The sequence below is a fragment of the Geotrypetes seraphini genome, chromosome 4, assembly GCF_902459505.1.
Source record: "Geotrypetes seraphini chromosome 4, aGeoSer1.1, whole genome shotgun sequence".
Taxonomy (NCBI): Eukaryota; Metazoa; Chordata; class Amphibia; order Gymnophiona; family Dermophiidae; genus Geotrypetes; species Geotrypetes seraphini.
The window spans coordinates 248,332,968-248,358,558 of NC_047087.1; the positions used below are offsets into that span (position 1 = coordinate 248,332,968).

The 25,591-nt window shown below is 43.6% G+C and overlaps 1 protein-coding gene across 4 annotated transcripts in view; it reads right to left on the bottom strand.

The window, feature by feature from the left end:
• Nucleotides 1-25,591, bottom strand: part of TFAM (transcription factor A, mitochondrial) — a 170,214-nt gene that overhangs the window by 24,596 nt on the left and 120,027 nt on the right. For all 4 annotated transcript variants that reach the window (XM_033941543.1, XM_033941542.1, XM_033941545.1 and 1 more), the window contains one exon: nucleotides 12,568-12,624. In XM_033941543.1, the coding sequence (XP_033797434.1) occupies nucleotides 12,568-12,624 (57 nt within the window). The remainder of the gene's footprint in view (nucleotides 1-12,567; nucleotides 12,625-25,591) is intronic.

The following is a 25,591-nucleotide window of genomic DNA, read 5'->3' on the forward strand; positions in this document are numbered from 1 at the left end:
GTACTGCCAGGCCGTCGACTCCTGAACCTGCAACATGGCCCGAATGGCACTCCGCAGCTTGAACTTCCTGGAGTCCGGTCGAAACATCTGGTTCTGGCCCATGTGGAACCGGACTCTCAGATATTCCAAGTCCTGCGTTGGCTCCAGATGGCTCTTCTTCCTGTTGATCACCCATCCAAGATGCTCCAGCAATTGTACCGCCTGATGAACCACCCGGTGACCCTCCTCCAAAGAGGAGGCCCGGTTCAGCCAGTCATCCAGGTACGGATGGACCAGTACGCCCTGCAGGCGCAGGTGGGCAGCTACCACCACCATGATCTTCCTAAATGATTGTGGCGCTGTTGCCAGCCCGAAGGGGAGAGCTGCGAATTGAAAGTGCCAACCGAGAACATGAAATCGCAGAAACCTCTTGTGTTTCTGAAAGATTGGGAAGTGGAGGTACGCTTCCGTGAGATCCAGGGAAGCAAAGAATTCCCCTGGTGCAACTGCAGCCAGAACTGAACACACCGCTTCCATCCAGAAACGCAGGACGCGGTCTTGACCCAGGAATGACTTTAGGCTTATGGTCCTGTATACTGGCCATGAGGTCATCCAACCCTTGGCCAAACAAAAGTAAATCCTTGAAGAGTAACCGGCTCAGTGTCGCCTTGGAAGATGAATCTCCTGATCACTGGCGAATCCACAGCATTCGCTGAGCCAAGACTGAATATGCTCCTATTTTAGCAAACACCTTCATCATGTCATAGAGTATCCACCAAATAAGTCACCCCTGAGACCAGAAAGTCAAGATCCTTAAGGACAACCTCTTCTGGAGACTTGCGGAATTTCATGTAACATGCACGGGGGACAAAGGAAGTGGCCATCGTAGCTCTCACTTTTGCCGCTGCGGAATCAAAAAGGTGCTTGAGGACAAAATCCACCCGCCTGTCCTGAACCTCTTTCAGGACCACCCCTATGTCAGAGGGCAAAGAAGTGCGCTTAGTAACCTGCGCCATAGCCGAATCCACCTTCGGCAGGTCCAGGTGCTTGGCGAACTCCAGGTCCATTTGGATACAAGTGTGCCATAGCCCTGGTACATTTAAGGGGACCCTCCAGGGACTCCCAAACATCTAAAAGAATTCTGGCCAAATCCGGATTATCTGGAAAGGAAGCGAATTGCAGACATAGATTACTCATCACGGAACATTCAGCCTGTTCTGTATGGTCCACATTTAAATTCAATGTCCGAAGGGACTCTGAAATCTAAATTTAAAGAGTCTGCAGACAGTTGGATCTTCTCCCAGATCCCACTGACTTAGGTGTCATCAATATCCACTAGGTTAGCCACATCAGTGGAAGCCGCCGAAGCAACCTGTGATAGCAAAGGCACAGAAATGGACGCAGAAGCAGTGATGGGAAGCGCCCGTCTGCTATCGGGAGACTCAAAAAGCAACACACTGCAATCCAGAGCAGGGGCAGATCCCAACTGCTGCACTGGATTCTGAGTGGAAGAAGCAGGCTTAAACTTATCCTATATAATAAAACCCTAGCCGCGCATGCGCACTCCTACTTACGTGTTCCATGTTCTGTAGGTCCGTGTTCCGTAGGTCCATGGCCGCAGGAGTGCTCATGCGCGAGTCCCCAGCCCTCTACCTACACTCGCAGGACTGGTCGCCAGCACTGGACTCCCTGTTCTCCACAGGAATCGGTAAGTCAGTTCTCCCAACGTCTTGCCGCCCCCCCTTCTACTGCCCTGATTTACTCTGGCACGTCCCTGATGACATCATCAGAGACGCGGCAGAGCAAATCAGGGCAGTAGAAGGCCCCGAAGCAGCATGTGTACAGTGCTGCAGACGCTGCTGGAGTTGGCAGGTTTGTCGGGATCGCGGGAAGGGAAGGGGGGCGGCAGCAACGGACTAAAGAAGCTAGCTAGACCGCGAGAAGGGAAAGGGGGGGTAGGGGAAACGCTGCTGCTGCACAGGGAAGTGGTGTGGGGGGAGGGAAATGGAGGGAGAGGGAATGCTGCTGCTGCACAGGGAAGTGGGGGGGGGAGATGCTGCTGCATAGGAGGCAGGGAGAGAGACAGACAGATAGATAGAAAGAAAGACAGACAGCGGGAAGAAGGGAGACAGAAAGAAAAGAAGAAAGACACAGGGGCAGGGAGAGACAGAAGACAAAGGGGGCCAGGGAGAGAGACAGACAGAAAGAAAGACAGCGGGAGGGAGAGAGAGACAGAAATAAATAAAGACAGACAGACATATATTCTAGCACCTGTTAATGTAACGGGCTAAAATACTAGTTACGTATAAAAGTCTGATACATCATCTCTACAAATTCCGGGGAAAAATAATCACCGGTGGCAAAAGCCACTCGGCGAGACTCAGATTTAGAATGCTTAGACTTGTGAGGCTTTTCCCCGGAACTGCACTTGCGTTTCGCAGAAGCACCCCCCGTGCCCTTCTTAGGTACCCTGGACACAGTTGAATTGGAAGAAAGTAATGCCTCTTCAGAGGGGGGAGTGCGGATTTTGTGCACGGTTCATACCCCTCATGGGCCGCAGTTCACACAATGCGAATCTGACAGCCATTCGCCGCAATCATGGCAAGAATCTGTGCCATCCTGTCCTGAGGTGGCTATTTGTGAAATTTGGAGTGAAAACGAAGCTCCTAAGACCAAAAAATATACTTTTAAAACTTTTAATAAAAATCCAAGATGGCCACTTTAGGTGCCTATTTTGCCATAAAACGGCCGGGAAAACCACAGGGAACCCAGAAAAACAGCAATTTTTAGATTTTACAGGTAGGGGGGGGGGCAGGGCATGCAGGGAAACCACACAAAAAAAACTTTCCAGAACCCCCCCCCCAAATCACCAAACTCGTGGGTACATAGACACACACAGAGACATGTGCTGCAACAGAAAACAATGGCAACCAGCTAACACAGAGCAAGCAGAGATATCATACCTCAGCTGATAAAAGACTGGATTTCAGATCTTCTGACTGCCTCACCTACCCAGACAGGGACTCCCAGGACCTCACAGAAAATTAGGGAGGACACGCAGACCGGTTCTGATCCCAGCGCACCTCCACAGAACCGCGCAGCCTGCGTTCTACCCTTTTGCGGACGAACCAAGGGCGAGGTGGCTCCCGATCCCAGAGACCCGATCTAACCTGCAGGCTGTCTAAGGGGGTTTACTGCAGGTCTTCTAACAGTGCCCCCCCAGAAGCAGACAATGAAAATAGAAAAGTCTGCGAAGGATATTTCCAAAGGGAGAATCCACAGCACAAGGGCAAAACCTGAGCAAAAAGTCCAAATTAAATGAATTATAAATATAAAATAAATCACGAGCAGAAGATACAAGACCAGCAGTCAAAGCTGCAGATTCAGACTGGACTCTTCAGGACATGTGACAGGGTGAATACACCTAGGGAGGGGCTAAAGGTTTGTGTTGGAGTAGCTGCAGCTCAAAGCTAGAGAAGATTCACAAACCCGCTAGTGAAGATTCCAGAGTTTATTGTACAAGAACACAAGTTAGTAGAAGACTTTGGGGTCCCCTCCCAAATTTCTGCCTGGGGCCCTACCCATGTCTAACACCAGCACTGGCAGGATCAACATTTCAGTCCTCATATATTCTAATCACAAAATAGAAAATAAAATTATTTTTCTATCTTTTGTTGTCTGGTCATTTTATTTTTCAAGTCATGTTGGTCCCAGGCTCTGGTTTCTGTTTCCATCTGCCTTCTCTTAACTCACTCGCCACAGTCTCCTGCTCATTTGATATTCCTTCTTCTCTGTGCTCACCATCTATCTTCAATCTTTGTGAACCTATCTTTCCCTTTTCTGTGTCCCCCTATACTTCCCTATCCAACATCTCTCCTGTGTCCATCATCACTACTCTACATCCTGCATTACTTTTCCTTCTGTGTTCTTATTTTCTCTCACATCTAGCACTTTCCCTCTGTGTCCATATATCTCTTCCCATGTCTGGCATTGCACCTCTCTGTCCATGTTCCATTTCCATGCAGCATCTCCCTTTGTGTCCCTGTCCCTATTCTCCTCTCCATGCCCATTATTTTCCCCCTCTGTTTCTGATATCTTCCCTCTCTCTACTGTGTGTTCAAATTTCATTCCCTCTTCCTTCATTCGCTTAGTATGGTATCTCTTTTTCCTTTCTCTTCCCTTCAGACCCTCCCCCAACAGGTCCAACACATCTCTAACTTCTCTCCAGCAGGCCCCCTTCCCTCCAGCTCCCCCTCCTGCAGGTACTGTAGCTCTCTCCCATAGGCCAAGCACCTCTCTCCCCCTTCCCTCCAGCTCAGCACCCCCTTCCATAGATCAAGCACCTCTCTCTCCATAGAAACATAGAAATAGATGGCAGATAAGGGCCCAAGGCCCATCTTGTCTGCCCACCCTAATGTCCCTCCCCTACCTTTGCCCTGTGAATAGATCCCATGTGCCGATCCCATTTGGCCTTAAAATCAGGCACGCTGCTGGCCTCAATCACCTGTAGTGGAAGACTATTCCAGCGATCAACCACTCTTTCAGTGAAAAAGAATTTCCTGGTGTCACCTCGTAGTTTCCCTCCTCTGATTTTCAACGGATGCCCTCTTGTTGTCGTGGGACCCTTGAAAAAGAAGATATCTTCCTCCACCTCGATTCGGCCCGTCAGATACTTGAACGTCTCGATCATGTCTCCCCTCTCTCTGCGCTCCTCGAGCGAGTATAGCTGTAATTTGTCAAGCCGTTTTTCGTACGGAAGATCCTTGAGTCCCGAGACCATCCGGGTGGCCATTCTTTGCACCGACTCCAGTCTCAGCACATCCTTGTGATAATGCGGCCTCCAGAATTGCACACAGTATTCCAGGTGGGGCCTCACCATGGATCTATACAATGGCATAATGACTTCCGCCTTACGACTGACGAAACCCCTTCGTATGCAGCCCATGATTTGTCTTGCCTTGGACGAAGCCTGCTCCACTTGATTGGCAGACTTCATGTCCTCACTGACGATTACCCCCAAGTCTCGTTCTGATACCGTTTTTGCTAGGATCTCGCCATTATGGGTATAAGACTTGCGTGGATTCTAGTTGCCCAGGTGCATAACTTTGCATTTTTTGGCATTGAAGTTGAGTTGCCATGTCCTAGACCATCGCTCCAGTAGGAGTAGGTCGTGCATCATGTTGTCGGGCATTGAATCTTCGTCTGTTGTGATTTGCCCACTACATTACTCAGTTTGGCGTCATCGGCGAATAATGTTATTTTACCTCGAAGCCCTTCTGCCAAGTCTCTTATAAAGATGTTGAATAGGATTGGGCCCAAGACTGAGCCCTGTGGTATTCCACTAATCACCTCCGTCATTTCGGAGGGGGTGCCGTTCACCACCACCCTTTGGAGCCTGCCTCCAAGCCAGCTCCCAACCCATTTCGTCAATGTGTCACCTAATCCTATAGAACTCATCTTGCTCAGTAACCTGCGGTGTGGTACGCTATCGAATGCTTTGCTAAAGTCCAGGTACACGATGTCCAGGGACTCCCCAATATCCAGCTTCCCTGTCACCCAGTCAAAGAAGCTGATCAGGTTGGATTGGCAGGATCTCCCCTTAGTAAATCCATGTTGTCGGGGATCCCGTAGATTCTCCTCATCCAGGATCTTATCTAATTGGTGTTTGATTTGAGTTTCCATTAGTTTGCTCACTATCGATGTTAGACTCACTGGTCTGTAGTTTGCTATCTCCATCTTTGAGCCTTTCTTGTGGAGTGGAATGACGTTAGCCGTCCTCCAGTCCAACGGGACGCTGCCTGTACTAAGGGAGAGGTTGAAGAGCGCGGACAATGGCTCCGCCAATACATCACTCAGCTCCCTAAGCACCCTGGGGTGCAGGTTGTCCGGCCCCATTGCCTTGCTAACCTTGAGCCTTGACAGCTCACCGTAGACACTGCTGGGCGTAAACTCAAAGTTACTAAACGGGTCAACTGAGCCAACCCTTGTCTGTAGCTGAGGGCCGAGCCCTGGCGCTTCTCGGGTGAAGACTGAGCAGAAGTATTCATTTAATAGTAGGGCTTTTTCCGAATCTTTTTCCACATAATCTCCGTCTGGTTTCCTAAGACGTACAATCCCGCCTGAGTTTTTTCTTCTTTCACTGATATACCTGAAGAAGGATTTATCTCCCTTCTGGATGTTTTTTGCTAGAGACTCTTCTATGTGGAATTTAGCCTCCCTGACTGCTGTTTTGACGGCTTTTGATTTGGTTAGGTAGTCTGCTCTAGAGTCCTGCTTCCCCAATTGTTTGTAAGAGATGAATGCTTTTTTCTTCTCCTTGATCAGGTCTGAGATCTCCGCAGTAAACCACTGTGGCTTATTGTTCCTTCGCCGTTTACTTACTGATTTTACATAGCGGTTTGTTGCTTCTTGTATGGTTGCTTTCAAAGCCGACCACATGTCTTCCACGTTATCGGTTTCTTCTTGGCTTTGTAGCGCCTGGTGAACGAAGTCTCCCATTTCTATGAAATTTGTGTCCTTGAATTTGAGGACTTTGGTTAGTGTAGTAGATTTAGTGAAACCTTTCCTGATATTGAACCATACCATGTTGTGGTCACTGGAGGCCAATGTGTCGCCCACCGAGACCTCTGTGACACTTTCTCCATTGGTAAGTATCAGGTCCAGTATTGCCTGATCCCTTGTCGGTTCCAACACAAGTTGCCTGAGGCTTGCTCCTTTCATAGAGTTTAATAGCCTCCTGCTGCTGCCGGAAGCAGAATAAGTGTAACCCAATCCACATCGGGCATGTTGAAGTCACCTAGCAATACTGTGTCCCCACGCAAGGTGATATTTTCTATATCTTCGATTATTTCCATATCCAGGTCATCCTGTTGTCTTGGGGGTCTGTAAATTACACCAAGATACAAGCATTTGTCCTTCCCTCTGGCCAAATTAACCCAAAGGGATTCCCCAGTATACTGGACATCTGAGATTCTCGTGACCTTAATGTCATCTTTAGTATATAATGCTACACCCCCTCCCATCCTACCCTCTCTGTCCTGGCGAAGCAAGTTGTAACCCGGTATGACCATGTCCCACCCGTGGGAGTCTGTGAGCCAGGTTTCGGATATCGCCACCACATCCAGGTCGGCATTCCTTATTTCTGTTTCCAATTCCAGGATCTTGTTTCCTAAACTGTGTGCGTTGACGTACATAGCCCTCCATGTTATATTTTTGTTACGTTTCAGTGGGGATATTCCTGCTTGAGCTACTTGAACACCTTTAGCATTGTTTGTGTTATTTGTGCTTTCCTGAGGCCCGGAACCACAATGTGTACTCCCCATATACCCAGAACTACAGTGTGTACTCCCCTTAGACCCGGAATTACAATGTGACCCATAAATATGATGTGACCCTACTCCCAACTCAAAAGTGTGTGCACTCACCCCTGACCCAGACCTAGAATTCCTGTGACTACTTTCCTCAGCCTCAAAAATGTATTGGCATTTTAGTTCGCCTGGTATGTTGTTTGCGCCTGTACCCTCCCCCGACTTCCCTCCAGCCCTAACCTCCCTCCTGTGTCCTTCCCTCCTGCTCGGCATCTGCTTTTCCTTGCATTCCCCTCCCTCTCTTACCTAGCCCTCTCTCCCTCGTGGGTCCAGCCTGCCTCCTTTTCTCCATGCTGGCATATACCTTGTAGAAGAGTAAGCAGATACCTACACAGGCATGCTCAATGGTGCTTGCAGTCTTCCCGCTGCTGGGTTGGAGCCAAAGAGGAAGGGAGGGATGGCTGGAGCTGTGATCATGGTAGGGTTTTTTACGGAATCAAAGCCTTTTACCATTCCTGCAGAGTGGTAAAAAGCTTTCTTCCCATGCCTGTAGTAAACATATTAAATTTTTACCCGTTCCTATGGTTTTCCTGCACTTCATATTGTCCGCAAACTTAATCACCTCACTCGTCGTACCAATGTCCAGATCGTTTATAAAGATGGTGAAGAGCACAGGTCCAAGCACTGAGCCCTGTGGCACCCCGCTAGTGACACTCTTCCAGTCTGAGTATTGTCCATTTACCCCCACTCTCTGTTTCCTATGCTCCAGCCAGTTTTTAATCCACGTGAGAATTTCACCCCAAATCATTGAGGCCAGTTGAAGCCTGTATGTACTGCAAAGTAGTGCAGTCAGGTTTGGAGGACGAGGGAAAATGGCTACTACTACTCAAAGAATGCACCCCTCCAGCTCTGAGGCTCAAAAGGATCCCATGAACCATGTTTAGAAAGGAGAATTGGCAGATACTTTTGAGAAAAAAATGGAAAATGCAAATTAAAAGAAACAAGTATCACAGAAAACTAATGTAGCCTACTTTCCAGGACTAGCAAGCATACATGCTTTTCAACATTATATATAAATTTGAAAGAAAAATTAAAATAGTTAGTCAGTATTCATTTTGACTCCCTGAAATGCCTCCAATGGACTGACAGCTTTATAACATAAAAATAGTGATGTCATAAACCTACTCATTTTCTTTGAGAATGCAAAATGGCTTTGTTTTACTATTTCTCCCAATTGGATCTCTTAATGGAAGATTAGGTTTTTATCTTCAATTAATCTTCTTTCTGTTAGTCCCTGTAGGATTCCATATGCTAGGTGTTCAATCCCTTCCCACAATCGGGGAGTTGCAGAAATCCAAACACATTTCTGAGCATGTGCTCCTTCTACCTTAGAGAGTGAGTGAGTGAATTAGAGCCCCCTACAGTTCAATCCCAAAGCCAAGCAACCATACTGGAACCAATCCAGGACAAACAAGGGGGCACGGGTGAACCGTCCCAGCAACAAACAATTTCTGTCAAGAGCAGCTCTGCAAAATAAAAAACAAGTAATAAACAAACAAAATGCAATACAGAAAAAACATTGAGGAATAATGTAGAGCTAACCTGTGGTGTGCAACGAGCATCCACATGACACATCCTTCAGTTAAGCATACACACAGAAGTGGAAAACTCCCCATAGGATCAGTCAACTGGCTGGAAAGTCTTCAAGCCTGCAAGGAGAATAACCAAGGCAGAAAGAAGCAGGCTATTCCAAACAACTAAGCGTACACAGAAAGGGTGGGTCGTATGGAATCCTATAGAGACTAACAGAAAGAAGATTACCGAAGGTAAAAACCTAATCTTCTAAGTCCCTTCCGGATTCCATATGCAAGGTGACGTACCAAAGCAATGGTAGCACCCGCAGACATGGCCAGGTGAATCCATCCAGCGACTGAGGACTTGGATGCTGGCTGACCACGGCAAGGCACAGCAGTCAGGACAAAGATGTGATCAGATAGCTGAAAATCATTAGTCCTTCCAAATAGTGGAGCAATACTCTCCTGACATCCAACATGCGGAGGATCTGATCCTTTTGCTCTGATTCTGTGGAATGAAATGCAGGCAAATGAATCTCCTGGTTAACATGGAAGGTGGAAAACACCTTGGGTTGGAAGGAAGGTACAGTACGAAGAACAACTCCTGCATCCATAATACGGAAAGAGCCAGAAGCTCCAAATACACAGTGTCGAGACAATGGCAATCAGAAAGACAGTCTTGATCATCAGATTCAGAAGAGTAGCATCCTCCAGTAGCTTGAATGGGGTTTCCCCAAGTCACTGAAGAATGATGTTAAGATTCCACAAAGGGAAAGGATGACACAAGGGAAGCTACAAACAAAGCGCCCCTTCTCATAAATCTGGTCACATCTGGATGAGCAGTAAGCGAACTAGAGCCTCTGCGTACTCTGAAGCATGAAAAGCCTGCAACCTGAACTTTAAGAGAGGCCAATGTTAAACCCTTTGCTAGGCCCACCGTTAGAAAAGCCAGGCCCACTGAAATGGAAGCCCTCTCAGGCTACACCTAGTCCTTAGTACACCACTGTTAGAAAGCCTTCCAGGCTTTGGCATAAGAAACCATAGTAGAGGGTTTCTTTGACCACAAAAGCATCAAGAGAACTACATCTGAATAACCGCGCTTCAGTAAAGCTGAGTGCTCAAGAGCCATGTCAGAAGACCAAAGTGCTGTGGATTCTCCATAGGCACTGGACCCTGCCTGAGAATGTTGCCAAGGAGAGGAAGGTTGAGCTTCCTGTCCCGCTGAAGACTGACTAGATTCGCAAACCACTGACAAGACCAGTCCGGAGCAACTTGAATCATGAAGCTGAGATGCATCGCTATCCAGAGGATGACTCAACCAAGCAGATGCCACAGAGGGGACACAAAGGAGCTCATGAGGTGGCCAAGGCTGAATCAATGCGTCCAGCCCTAAGTATCCATGCTCTGTGCGTTGGACTGAAGAAGTGCCTGACCCTCTGAGCTCTCTACTGACACCATCAAGTCCATCTGGGGCTGACCCTAACGCTGTACGATCAGATGGAAATGCTTTCTGCAAGAGGTACCATTCTCCTGGGTCCAGGACTTGTCGACTCCCGCCACATGCACAACTGAGAGAGACAAAAGACGTAACTCGGCCCAGCAAAACAACATTCAAGCCTCCTGACATAAGGGAGCGTTTCTTGTGCCCCCTTGACGAATTATATATGCCACCGCCGTGGTGTTGTTTGAGAACACTCGCATCGCTGTTCCTTCCAGAGTGGGCTGGAAGCAAATAACGCCAGGCGAATCGCCTAAAGCTCCAAATGATTGATCGACCAACACCACTGACAAGAACACTGCCCCTGAATGGAGCATCCCAAAGTGATCACCCCAACTCAGCAGGCTGGGATCAGTCATAAGGGTTAACCACTCTAAGAGCCGAAGAAACTTGCCCTGGCAGACAGCTTCTCCCTGAAGCCATCAGCGTAAACGTCTGCACACTGGTGGCATCCAGGAGAGCGGCATCTGAAAGGCATGACTTTGTGGAGTCCAACAAAAGGGTGGGTCTCCTGAGAGGGCACATGTGCGCACTGGCCCAGGAGACTGCCTCCAAGGAGGCTGCCATGGACCCCAGCACCTGCAGATAATGCCAGGGCATGGGAGCTGGAAGGTTCAGGAGATCTCTGAATTTTCGGACTGCATGGCTCGAGAAGAAATGCACTACCCTGCCAGTTTTGTAGCAAAAGAGACCACCATCTCTACCGTATGGGCGCACTCGTGTTGAGACAGAGCCCAGAGCAACCAGTCATCCAAGAAAGGATGGACCTGGACACCCTACCTGCGGAGACAAACGCTACAAGAATCATCACCTTGGTGAAAGTGTGGGGAGCTGTTGCAAGGCTAAAGGGAAGAGCCGCGGACTTGAAATGCTGTTGCAGAACACAGAAATCTTTGATGCTCTGGAAACACTGGAATATGGAGGAAAGCCTCTGTGCAATCCAAGGTTGCTAGAAATCCCCAAAAGAGACAGCAGCAATGACTGTGCGCACAGTTTCTATTCAGAAATAAGGAATCCGCAGGAGGCAGGCAAAAGAAAACAATCTTGTGACCCTCCTGAATGCTGTCCAGCACCAATTTATCCAAGGAAAAGCAAGTCCACTCCTAATAAAACTGAGCAAGGCAGCCTTCTCCAAAAATAGAAAATAACCATTTGGAGTTTGGGGAGATGGGGAACCAGATCCCTACTCTCAGAAACTGTGAAAAACGAGTTTAAACACATTTTACAAACCACCCCCCACAGTTCCCATAGGAAATAATGGAGGTTTACTCACAGTCAACTGAAGTGCCTTGTCTGTCAGCTTTTTCACACAGCAGCTGAATGGAGAAAAGGATTGTCTCCCTCAGAATAGTCCAAATTGACCAGACTTGAAGATCCTCAGACTGCGAGTCAGCAACTGTAACATCTGCCCCCACAGATCCTCTCCACACAACCAGGGGTGGGAAATGTAGCCTGTGCCCTGAAACCTGGGGAATTTTCACTCAGGATGCATACAGCCTGCACTTAAACCCCTGACAAGGTCAGTGGGCAAGTAAACTTTCAGGTGAATGGACCCCCGAGTCAAAGAATGGTGGCAAATGGAAGCTGGCTCCACAGATCCACCAAAGTTTCTCCATGAAGCAGCAGTCCAGGCTTATAGAACTGCATCCTTTCCTCCGACAAAAGGACCACCGGAAAGGGGTCTTAGGTACTGAAGCCACTGAAAAAGATTAACTTTAAGCGAAAAAGAAGAAAAAGAAGTAGAACAATTCAAAAGACTTCTACACGGATTGCTTGCACAAATTGAAATTGCATGGGGCTCTAACTCTAAGGGTATAAAGCCAGGGGGGTGGGTCACTAGAGTGGGCAGACTTGATGGGCTATGGTCATTTTCTATGTTTAACTCACTCTCTAAGGTAGGAGGAGCACATGCTCAGAAAAGTGTTTGGATTTCTACAATTCCTGGATTGTGGGAAGGGATTGAACACCTAGCATATGGAATCCAGAAGGGACGTAACAGAATTTGACTTTAACAAACTCCTAGTAAACCTGGAAAATAAAAACCTTAATCTTGTTTATCTCTAATTTCTTTTGAATTTCACAGTCTAACTTTGTCCACAGATAAGCAAGGTGGAATAGAAATCACTAATGCAATGCAATGCAATAAAGATAATTTGGTCCACCCAGTCTGCTTTTGCCTAGCATAGATCCTCAGCCTTATGTCACAAACCTGTTTTTGAGAATTCTGAAGCTTATTCCACTCTTTCATCAAATTCTTCATATTTTCCTAAGAGAAGAAACAATTATAAAAGTTTCAAGTTTCATATTTTTCCACTTTTGTTTTCCTATTAGGTTTAAATTGAACAGTAAGGACCTCTCTCAATCAACATATCAAATTACATGTAAATAAAGTGAAGTTACTTACCTGTAGCAGGTGTTCTCCAAGGACAGCAGGCCAAATATTCTCACAGCTAGGTGACATCCAACAGAGCTAAAACTAGCATTAAAATATATAGAAGTTTCAAGTAGTGCCATATCACACATGTGCAGGTGCCTTCCTGCCTCACAGGTGAGCACAGGCCCCTCAGTCCTATAATGCAGCTGATAGAATACAACTCTGAGGGGGAAGAGGGAGGGAAGATATGCGAGAATATTCTGCCTGCTGTCCTCGGAGAACACATGCTACAGTTAAGTAACTTCACATTCTACGAGGACAAGCAGGTTTGCCTATTCGATAAAAGAAGCGACTTGGCCAAAAATTCAGTTTATTGAAGGTGTATGGAAGGAATGCATCTGGTCAGATCATTACTTATGCAATTTTGAACTTTGCTGGCAGGAAAAACAGCCTCTTTCAAAATTGAATAATAAAAATAAAAAAGTAAAATTGATTACCAATAGAGGAAGTATAAATCCAACAGAATTCTGGTATCATTATGAGCTAAATCCTAAAGGTGAGGAGGACTCAAATTTTCCAACAAGATGGAAAAAGTTCAGTAAGCAAGTATTAGATCAAATAGCTCCATTAAAAACAGAGATCATTCATCCTCCAATGAATGGTTTGATACTGATCTACTGGTTTTTAAACAGGAATTAAGAAAACTGGAAAGGATTTGGTTGAAATCAAATAGGGAGGAGGACAAGGTAAATTGGAGACTTAAATTAAAGAACTATAAACTCCTCATTAAAGAAAAACGTTCAAAACATTATGCACAGAAAATAGGGTCAGCCAAGATAAATAGTAGAGAATTATTTAAGCTGGTTAATAACTTAACTGATACTACACTGGTTTTAAAAGCGGATAATGAATGCTCGCCGTCTCCTGATACTCTTGCAGAGTTCTTCAATAATAAAATTTTAGATTTGAGAGCAACATTACAATTTCCTACTTGCAACTATGATGCTTCACAACTTAGTTACTTGTAAGATGGCTCAAGGGCTGATATGTCCTGGGATCATTTCCAAACCCAAGACTGGCAACAGTTTTTAAAGTTATTCAATAAATATGTCAAATCGAACCGTTTGCTGGACAACTGTCCCCCAAACATAATGAAAAATGCTTCATCTACTTTTAAAGTGGATTTATTTAAATGGGCTACTTTTTCTTTGATTAAGGGACTGTTTCCTGATGAATTGGGTCAAATTTTGGTTACCCCTATTCTTAAAAATCAGAAGGTATCAATTGCCACGAAATCCAATTATAGAAACATAGCAAGCATTCCTTTGTTTACCAAATTACTGGAAGGTTTAGTTAATTTAGAATTAGTAAGTTATTTGGATAAATTCAATATCCTTAATGACCATCAGTTGGGATTTAGGATATAGTATGGAGACTGTCTTAACTTCAATGCTTGATTATCTTCATGGTCTATTTAGCAAAGGCACTAGTGCCTTAATTCTTCAGCTAGATTTTAGTAGTGCCTTTGATCTAGTAGATCAAGAAATATTGTTGAATTGTTTAAACACAATAGGACTTTCAGGAAGGGTCTGGAACTGGTTTCATGGTTTTTTGAAGAAAAGATCTTATCAAGTGATTTGTGACGGTAACTATTCTTATTCATGGAGCAACCCATCTGGTGTGCCCCAAGGTTCTCCGCTATCGCCTACCTTATTCAACATCTACATTTCCCCTTTAGGACATTTATTACAGAGTTTAAATGTAAAATTTTATATATACGCAGATGACATTTCTATTTTAATCCCTCTAAATAATTTTACCACTGAAATTTTAAACCAGATATCTTCTATTATGACTCAGATAGAACAGTGGACAATTAATTTCATACTGAAACTCAATACGGAAAAGACCAAACTTTTCTTGGCTAGTCCCAACGACAAAATAACAAACTAATTGCTTCATCTTAATGGTCATGACTACCCGATTATTAAATCTATCAAAATTCTGGGAGTCACACTAGACTGACATTTAACACTAGCAGAACACACAAACTTAGGGCTCCTTTTACTAAGGTGTGTTAGGGCCTTAACGCGCAGAATAGTGCGTGTAAATTGCCGCGTGCGCTAGACCTTAATGCTAGCATTGAGCTGGCATTATTCTAGAAGCATACCACGTGGTGTAGCGTGCGGTAATTTAATGCGTGCGCTACAAACGCTAGCGCACCTTAGTGGTACAAAAATGCTTTTTTTACATTGTGGAAATTAAGAACCATAAAAAAATATTTTGATCCTTTATCGTTCAAACTACTGGTGCAGGCATTAGTTTTATCTATTTTAGACTAATGTAACATCATCTATTTAGGAGCACCCAAAAAAATTCTAAGGAAATTAAATTCAGAATACAGCTGTTCGATTGATTTTTGGTTTAAAAAAGAACAACCATATTAGTCTATATTATCGTTTACTTCATTGGCTGCCTTTGAAGGCATGAGTATTATTCAGATTTTCCTGTATCTGCTTTAAGCTGATATCGGGATTGTCTCCAGCTTACCTTTTTCCTTATTTTGTGTTGCATAGACCATCAAGAGAAACTAGAAACTTCTACTTATTTGCTTATCCAAACATTAATGGGTGTAGATATAAGACCTTCTTAGATAGGACCCTAGCATTTCAAGCTGGTAGGCAACAGTCTTGGTTGGGTAAGTGTATTCATCAAGCTATGTTATCCTATTGCAGTTTTTGGAAATTAATTAAGACCACTTTGTTCGATAAGTTTATTACTTAGTGAGTTTTATTATTGAAATTCTATTTTACAAATATTTGAATTTTTTACTGTATTATTGTATTTCGCTGATTGTCCAGCTCTTTTTAGTATAAACCACCTAGAACTTTTGGTTATGGCAGTATAAAAGAATAAAGTTATTATTATTATTATTCTCACAGCTGGAAATCCCTAGCTGCCAGGCTCACCGAAAACAAGGATAGATCAATAGGAATGTGAAACATTGAGGCCTGTTTAGCTATCAACCTGAGACAGTAAAACATACTAATGGAGGTGCAGCCTGGAACAGAATAAAATGTGGGTTTAGGGAGGTAGAGTTGTATTCTAGACACCAAACAAATTATGCAGGACTGTCTGACCAAATCGGCTATCATGTAGGGAATTCTGTTCAAGGCAGCAATGTGATGTGAATGTGTGGGCAGGTGACATCACTGTTTTGAAAATCTCTATGGAGGCTGAACTCAAGTGGGCTACCGACGGTCACCATGGCTCTAACATTCTAAGCCTTGACATCACCCCCAAGAGTCAGCCAATCCTGGGCATATGTAAAGGATTTGCAATCTACTAGCCAACTGGAGATCTTGTGTTTGCCAATGGCTACTTCCAACCAATTTAGGTCAAAATAAATGAAAAGCTGGTGGACTGTCTTTAATCTGCTTCAGATAAAAGGCTAAAGTTTACTTGCATTCTAAGGTATGCAGTACACTTTTGCCAGAATGAGTATGCGGTTTCGGGAAAAATGTTGAGATAATATTGACTGGTTAAGATGAAACTCTTGTTACTACTTTAGGAAGGAACTTCAGGTGAGGGCAGAGACTACTCTGTTGTGATAAAATTTAGTGTAAGGTGGGTCAGCTACTAGAGTCTAAAATTTGCTGAGCCTGTGAAATGAAGTAACTGCTACCAGAAATACTATTTTCCAGGTCAAAAATTTCAGATGATAGGAATCAAGTGGTTCAATGGAGCTTTCATCAGCTGGGTGAGAACCATGTTGAGATCCCATGATACAGTAGGAGGTCTGAAGGGGGCTTTTGTCAATAACAACCAGAGCTGTACAGAGATGGGCTTATTCCTTACATGAGAATGGTAAGCATATTTGAACTAAGGTGAACCCTTACAGAACTGGTTTTCAAACCAGACTCAGAAAGGTGCAGGAAGTATTCAAACAGTTTTTGTGTACGACAAATGAAATAATTTAGAGCCTTGCCCTCACACCAGATGGCAAATCTCTTATACCTAAAAAAGTAGCACCTCTTTGTGGAAGTCTTTCCTGGAAGCAAGCAATATTTGGGAGCAATCCTTGGAATTCAAATTCTATGCTCTCAACATCCATGACGTGAGGGCTAGAGATTGGAGGTTGAGATGCAAAAGGGACCCCTCATTCTAATCTAATCTTTGGTTTATATACCAGGTCATCTCCCGGTGGAACTCGACTCGGTTCACATATAATTAAGACTAGAGTACATTCTGTGTGATTACAGTTGGAAAACAGTCCAATCTCCATGGTTCTTTGGAGAGTCCAGAATAACAAAGAACCAGATGTGAGGGCTGTTTGTGACCAGAAATCATCTTGGTGCTTACCAAACAGGCACCCCCATGATCAGCTGCAGATCTTTAGAGCTGAGAGGAGAGGTCCTTTTTCCTCTCATAAAGAACACCAGGCCACACCCGCAAAAGTGAGCACAAGGCCGCGAGTCCGAAGGGGCTTCAAAGGGACAAGCCCCTTCGGAGCCTAAGAAGAGCGGAGAGCAGAGATCTCTGGCTGTATAATGGGGAAAAGCAAAGCAAAAATTTCATCTTTATCGATAACAGACACGATGGATCGTCATTTGTGTTCTGCTTCTACTTCGACTAACTTCTGACCCCAAACTTCAACTAGAGTCCTCTGCGGCCTCACTTTCCTTAGGCAAACCGTCATCTCCAATTCAACCTATTCCAAATTTTCACCAGAGTGTTGAATCAACTCCTGAAGTGGAGAAAGAATATCTCTCTCTACTGTCTGTTGAATCAGATCCTTTAATACAGGGGTGCCCACACTTTTTGGGCTTGCGAGCTACTTTTAAAATGACCAAGTCAAAATGATCTACCAACAATAAAATTTTTAAAAAACACAAAGCACACACTGTACGCAGAGAAAATGTTAATTATCATTTATATTCCGTGGTTTTTCAAAGAGGTCAAGGCAGATGACTTTATGCAATGTCACTTCAAGGACAACTATACAAAAATAGACAAATATACCCCCTCCCTTTTTACTAAACCGCAATAGCGGTTTTTAGCACAGGGAGCTGCGCTGAATGCCCTGTGCTGCTCTCGATGCTCATAGGCTCCCTGTGCTAAAAAACGCTATTGTGGTTTAGTAAAAGGGGATCATAGTGCAAAATATAAACAGCAGATATAAATTCTCAAAACGGACACATTTTGATCACTAAATTGAAAATAAAATCATTTTTCCTAGCTTTGTTGGCTGGTGATTTCATGAGTCTCTGGTTGCACTTTAATAATAATAATAATAATATTTTATTTTGTATACCGCCATACCCAGGGAGTTCAAGGCGGTTCACAACAGATAGATGAATTACATACAGTGCGATTCGAAAAAAGAAGAACATAACAAGGCAATCGTAGGGTCAAACTCGTTTACATAATCGATTTAGGAGGGGGTAGGGCTAAATACGGGATACATACAGTGTATGCTGCAGTAGGATACAATAGAGTTTAAGAGAGGAAATTAGATCAGAGCATATTAGATGGAAAAAGGGGGGGGGCAACAAACTTGGAAGGGGGGGTGGGAAAGTAAGGGGGGGGAGAGGGGAGAGGAGGGTTTAGATGGGGGAAGGGGGGGCTAAGGGATAGGTCTGTTGCAAAGGAGGGGTTTCATCAGTTTTCTAAGGTGGAGAGGGGGTAACGTTACGGCGGAAGAGGGGAGCGTTAGGGATTTGGTCCGTTAAAAAGTAGAGTTTTGAGCTTTTTTCTGAAGGGGAGGTATGAATAGCTGTCAAGTATGATTTGGGCGAGCCATGAGTTTAGTTTGGCCGCTTGGAAAGAGAAGGTTCGTTCGAAGAATCTTTTAAGGTGACACGATTTCAGTGAGGGAAAAGCGAATAGAGTTGTTCTGCGGGAGCTCTTCTTATTATAGTTCAGGTTGAAGTGGGGGTAAAGATAGGCTGGTGACATACCAGAAACGGTTTTGTAGCAGATGCAAGAGAACTTAAATAGGACTCTGGATTCGAATGGCAGCCAGTGCAGCTTGTGGTAGAAAGGGGATATGTGATCCCATTTCTTCAGGCCAAAGATAAGGCGGATGGCGGTATTTTGGACCAGTCTCAGCTTCCTGGTGATTTTCTTGAAATGTTACAGTAGTCCAGGACACTAAGAATGGAAGATTGGACCAGCAGACGAAAGGAGGCGTCATCAAAGTATTTTTTAATGGTGCGGAGTTTCCAGAGCACCGAGATGCTTTTCTTAAATACTAGGTCAGTGTGTTTCTCCAGTGTGAGATGCTTGTCTAAAGTGACACCTAGTATTTTTAGTGATTGCTCAATAGAGTAGTCAAGACCATTGATGTGTATCGTGGTTTCCTTAATTTTGTCATTTGGGGATGCTAAGAAGAGTTTGGTTTTTTCTGGGTTTAGCTTTAGTCTAAACGCTGACATCCAAAGTTTGATCTGATTTAGGGTGAAAGATAGCGAATTTAGAAACTCTGAGGTAAAGTAAGAGAGCGGAATGATTATTGTGATGTCGTCTGCGTAGATGAAAAATTTGAGCTTTAAGCTTTGTAGGAGATTTCCTAGGGAGACAAGGTAGATGTTAAATAGGGTGGGGGACAGGGGGGAGCCTTGTGGGACTCCACAGGGGTTGTCCCAGCTGTAGGAGGTAGTATCGTCTTTGAACACCTTGTAGGTTCTTGTTGAAAGGAATCCATGGAACCAATTGAGAACGTGACCTGAGATTCCAATAGAAGTCAGACAGTCTAGTAGAGTGGCGTGGTCAACCAAGTCAAATGCGCTGCTTAGATAGAGTTGCAGTATTAGAGCACAAGAGCCTTGGCTGAATAGTTGATGAAGGTAATCGAGCAGGGAAGCTAAAATTGTTTCAGTACTGTGGCCTGACCGAAAGCCGGATTGGTTGTCGTGCAAGATGTTGTGTTTTTCTAAGTATGTGGTGAGTTCGGTGTTTACTATCCCTTCTGCTATTTTGGTAACCAGGGGGATGTTGGCGATAGGTCTAAAGTTGGAAGCCGTGTTAGAAGGCTCTTTAGTATTTTTCTTAATTGGTGTAATCAAAATGTGCCCTTGTTCTACTGGGAACTTCCCCGAGGATAGTAGGGAGTTGATCCAAGTTAGCATTTTGGCCTTAAAATTGACTGGGGCCGATTTCATATTAGGGGGACAGGTGTCCAGTCTGCAGTAGGAGTTGGCATACTTATTGTAGTGTTTACTAAAAGTTTGCCAGTCTATGGGTAAGAATGTGTTCCAGAACAGGTCGGCTCTGGATTCGCCTGAGTCTGGTAGAATGGGGTAACACCAGTGGGGCTTGGTTGGGTTGGTAAGAGAGGATCTTAGTTGTAGTATTTTGGAGTTGAAGAAATCCGCCAAGCTGTTTGCTGTTAGAGTGGTCTCTTCGGGTGAGTTGATAAAAGTTTCTATATTGTATAGATCATTTACCAGCTTAAATAGGTTGCTGCTGTTAGTTGAGATGTCGCCGATTTTGAGGGCGTAGAAGTTTTTGCGTTTTTCTTTGGTTCGATTTTTGTAGGTTTTTACTTTTAATCTCCAGGCGGTTCTGTGCTCTTGCATTCCTGATTTTAGCCAAAGTCTTTCCGATTTTCTTAGGTCTCTCTTTAGCGTTAGCAGTTCTGTGTCGAACCAGCCCTCTAGGTTTTTAAGTCTTTTTCTGCGGGTTTTGATGGGAGCCATTTTATTTAGGATATTGGTGCTATCAGTAATCCAGGAGTTCATGAATTGGTCGGTTTGTTTGTTTTGTTCTGATATGATCTCATAGTGAGACCAGAATTCTACAGGATTTATGCTACCTCTGCTGGTATGGAATTTTTTATTTCTTGTTTTTGGGAAATTATTTGTTGGGCTCGTAGTTTTTAGTTGGCAGTCAAGTTCAAAATCGCAGAGACTGTGATCCGACCATAGTGAGTCGGTCCAGTGTTCTTGTTTCCAGATAATTTTGGGGTTGGATAGCTCTCGAGAGGAGAAAGAAACAAAATCTAATTGGTGGCCTTTTTGATGGGTTTTAACTGGGAGGGGTTTGAGGTGCCCTAGTGAGGAGATGAGTGACCAGAGTTCTGTGGTTTCAGGTTGGTCTGTTTTTTCAAGGTGGATATTAATATCTCCACATAGTAGGTTGTAAGGGCTAGATAGAGAGTTAGTTAGTAAGAATTCGAAGAAGTCGTCCTTGGCAAGGTTCCATTTTTTTGGTGGAACATAAAACAGAGTTGTTGTTAACGTAGCCGTTAGGGATTTGGATGATAGTGAGACTGAAAGAATTTCGAGGTTGGGAGTGGATTTTGAGTTTAGAGTAGAGCAGTGTATGTTGTCTTTAAAAATTATGGCTAGGCCTCCCCCTCTACCCCAGGTCCTAGCTAGCGATAAAATTTTGAAGCCTGGGGGAAGGCAGTCTTGGATAATAATATCGTTGTCAGATAATAGCCATGTCAGATAATAGCCATGTCAGATAATAGCCATGTCAGATAATAGCCATGTCAGATAATAGCCATTCTTCTGACTGTGCATCCAATATTTCTTCCCTTCTTTCAATCTGCTGTATGCTTCCAGACCTCATTCCCTCCGCCAACTTTTTCTTCCTCTCTCCCTGCCTCCTCCCCTTTCTTTCTTTGTTTCCCTGCCCCCCTTTCTTTCTGTCTTTCTCTCTCCATGCCCTTTCTTTCTGTCTTCCTATCCCCCCTTTCTTTCTGTCTCCCTGCCTGCTCCCAAGCCACTACCGCCGCCATCAGGGAACAGGGCTCCAAACCACCGCCGCCCCAAACTCTCCCTGCTTCCCCACACAGAAGTGTCGGGCTGACCAGATTTCCTCTCCTCGACATCATTTCTTACGTCGGAGAGGAAGTTCCGGGCCAGCCAGGCAGCGATTGGTCGGCTCGGCGCTTCTGAGTCGGGAAGCAAGTAGAACATGAAGGCAATGCGATCGACTCGCGTTGCCTTCGCGATCTACCGGTCGATTGCAATCGACCTTTTGGGCACCTCTGCTCTAATACAACTAAAGGGAAAACCTAAACCGCTAATAGTTTCTCTTGTTCAAATGCCTTCAGGATCAGTAACTCAAATTGAAACTTCACTTCAAGGTACTGTATCTAAACTTTGTCAATTTTCCTCTGAAATAACCTCAAAGGTAACTGACCATGAAACTCAATTGATTTCAATGGGGAATAGATTAGATAAAGTGGAAACGTTTGTAACTAATTATCAGGGTTTAGCAACATCAAACATTAAGGATAGTATTTCTTTACATTTGCAAATGGAGAAAATGGAAAATTTAATGAAATCTGGGAATCTTAGATTTCTAAATTTCCCTATATCTCACTACTTGGCTCCATTGGCGCTTCTAAAGATGTACATGAGAGATATCTTACAATATGACCAGGTGGATATATTTTCACATTTTACATTCCCAGAGGCTTCAAGATGTTAGCTGAGGAAGGAGGGGTAGATCAGCTACTTTCTCCTGATAGTTTGAATGTTTCTCAGTTTTTGGAATCCTCTAAAGATTATATAGCTAAACGAGCAACACTATTACTTACCTTTAAATCTGAAATTGAAAACCAACTCAGTTTGAAACTTTAATTTATAAAGAAACAGTCCTTGTTTTGTGGACAATTACTGAAAGTGTTTCCAGATGTGTCTAAGCAAATACAATTTAGGAGGAAACAGTTCCTACTGCTTAAGCCTAAAGTCTTAGCAGCAGTCGGAGCTACTTTTTTTCTTAAATTCCCATGCAAATGTTTGATTTCATATATTAATAGTAAGTTTGTATTCTTGGATCCTACCTAACTAGAAAATATTCTTCAGGATAAACCTTTGCTAGAAAAAGTTTCAGATACTAATTTAAAGGTTGATGATAATAAGTGACTGAGATTTTTGCCTGTTTGTGGAAATTAGTATTTCTTGGACTATTTATTTTATTTTATTTTTTTTATTTTGTGTAAATTGCTGGATATTGTTATGTGATAACAAATAAAATCAATTTAAAAAAAAAGAACCAGATGTATCTTTGCTAATAAGATGCTATTAGGATCATGGGTACTCAATCTTGCTTGATGGTACAGTGGAAGGTGTGTTTACATTACATTAGTGACTTTTATTCCGCCATTACTTTACGGTTCAAGGCGGATTACATAAGAGGTTTTCTGGACAATTCCAAAAGAGATTACATAGTTGAGCGGGATTACTTCGGGAGATTGAGATGCTTCTTGCGGAGTTAGTTTGTCTTGATAGATTTCTTGAATAGCTGGGTTTTTATTTCTTTTCTGAAAGTTTTGTAGTCTGGTGTTATGATCAGTAGATTGGATAGTTGGTGGTCAAGCTTCGCTGCCTGCGTGGCCAGTAGGCCATCGTACATTTTTTTTTCGTTTGAAGCCTCTGATTGGTGGGTGCATGAATGGTGTCTGGGCTCTCCTTTGCTTGGTTGTGGCAGTTTGGATAAGGCGGTTGTTCAAGTAGGCTGGGCTGTCTCCATTCACTGCTTTAAATAGTAGACAGTAAAATTTGAATTGTATTCTTGCTTGGATTGGGAGCCAGTGTGAGTCGAGCTATGCGGCAATGATGTGGTCGTATTTCTTCAGCAAATAGATCAGTCTCAGGGCTGTGTTTTGTACTGTTTGTAGTTGTTTTATCATGACTGTGGGGCAGGGGAGATAGAGGATGTTGTAGTAGTCCAGAAGTCCTAGGACTAGGGATTGGACCACGAGCTGGAATTGTTTTCTGCCAAAGAATTTTCTGATTTGCCTTAGGTTTCGCATGACTGTGTTTCGGTAAAAATCCTGGTTGATCCTGCCTATAAGATAAAGCTGATAACCATTCTGCTTCAATGGATAAAATAGAGAAAGAGAATGTCCATTGATAGTGCAAAAGCACAAAAGTAAACACTACTGGGCTTTTTTTATATATATATATATGGTAAGGAAACTAACTTAACAGGCTCTACACCCATGTTAGATTCTTCCACTTGTCTTTGCATGTTTGTATCCAGAGAACAGGAAAAAGACCACCTTACAGGCTCTACACCCATGGTGGATTTCTGAAGTAGTATGGAAAGGCAGTTGCAATGATCAATGCTTGTTGAAAAAGTTTGTTAAAAAAAATTAAACAGGAAGGCAACTAGATGAAGAAAAATGAGCTACGTTTTCTTCATTGCGGCTAATGAAAAACTGATGGCCTTGTGAGCTGGCGTCGGGTGGGAGGGCACTCGTGCATGTGCGGTGCAGGGAATCTAAAAGCTTGCAAAAGCTTTTCACTGTCCGTGCCAGGGTCCGTGGATGATGTCATCCATATGTAAGAATATGAGGCCTGCTTGTCTAAGGATAATCACAGTTACTGGATGCTAGGGTCCACCTAGGGGTTAGCATCCAAGAAAAGGATCTGGGTGTCATTGTAGACAATATGATAAAACCTACTGTCCAATGTGTGGCGGCGGCCAAAAAAGCAAACAAGATACTAGGAATGATTAAAAAAGGAATGGTTAACAAGACTGTCTTCCTTTTCTTTCCTTTTCCTTTCTACTTTTTCTTCCTATTCCTATTTTTTGTTGTTCTCCCTCACTTTTTTCTTATATATTCTTCACATGCAGTTCTAATAGTAGGACCTTTTCTTACTGTTATCTTCATCTTATAGTTGAATATAAATTTGTAGGTTCTTTATACAGAAAGCTTTATTTTGATCTTATGTATTTGAACTGCTTCCTGTATTTTCTAAAAATACTCAATAAAAAATTATTGAACTAAAAAAAAAAACCAAGACTAAGAATGTTATAATGCCTCTGTATCGCTCCATGGTGTGACCTCACCTGGAGTATTACGTTCAATTCTGGTCTCCTTATTCTTAAGAAAGATATAGCAGCACTAGAAAAGGTTCAAAGAAGAGCAACCAAGATGATAAAGGGGATGAAACTCCTCTCGTATGAGGAAAGACTAAAAAGGTTAGGCTCTTCAGCTTGAAAGAGAGACGGCTGAGGGAACATGATTTAATTCTACAAATTCCTGGGTTGTGTAGAATGGGTACAATTGGAACAATTTTTCACTCTGTCAAAAATTACAAAGACTAGGGAACACTCGAAGTTACAGGGAAATACTTTTAAAACCAAAAGGAGGAAATATTTTTTCACTCATAGAATAGTTAAGCTCTGGAACGCATTGCCAGAGGTTGTGGTAAGAGTGGATAAATTAGCTGATTTTAAGAAATGTTTGAACAATTTCCTGGAGGAAAAGTCCATAGTCTCTTATTGAGAAAGACAAGGGGGAAGCCACTGCTTGCCCTGGATCTGTAGCATGGAATGTTGCTCTCTTTGGGTTTTGGCCATGTACTAGCGACCTGGATTGGCCACCGTGAGAATGGGCTACTGGGCTTGATGGACCATTGGTCTGACCCAGCAAGGATATTATGTTCTTATGAGGTATGTCACAGGTGTAACATACACTGCAGGGCCCTCTGTCCCATCAATCTCATCAAGTATCGAGCTGTGACCTGCTAGCTGCTTCGAACTTGCAAGGCTAGAGTCACTAAGCCCTAACCTGCAATTTATCTAACAGGACTTCCTAGGTACTCCAATTTTTTAAACAGGAATTAGGTGGAAATTGGCATAGTTATTATGAACCCTAGTAGCTCCAGTACCCAAATAGTTCTGAATGTGAGAAGAAGATCTTCAGATATATATTAATCTATTATTTGTTTCATAAATTATTGAATGTACATTATGGAATGATTCTCATACACTCAGAATTGGGTAATTCGGCCAAGAGCAAAAGCTCCTATAGCAGAACCCACCACCCAATCACAGAGTATAGAATAATGAATAGTGTTGAATAATGCAATTCAATTATTAAAATCTTTTA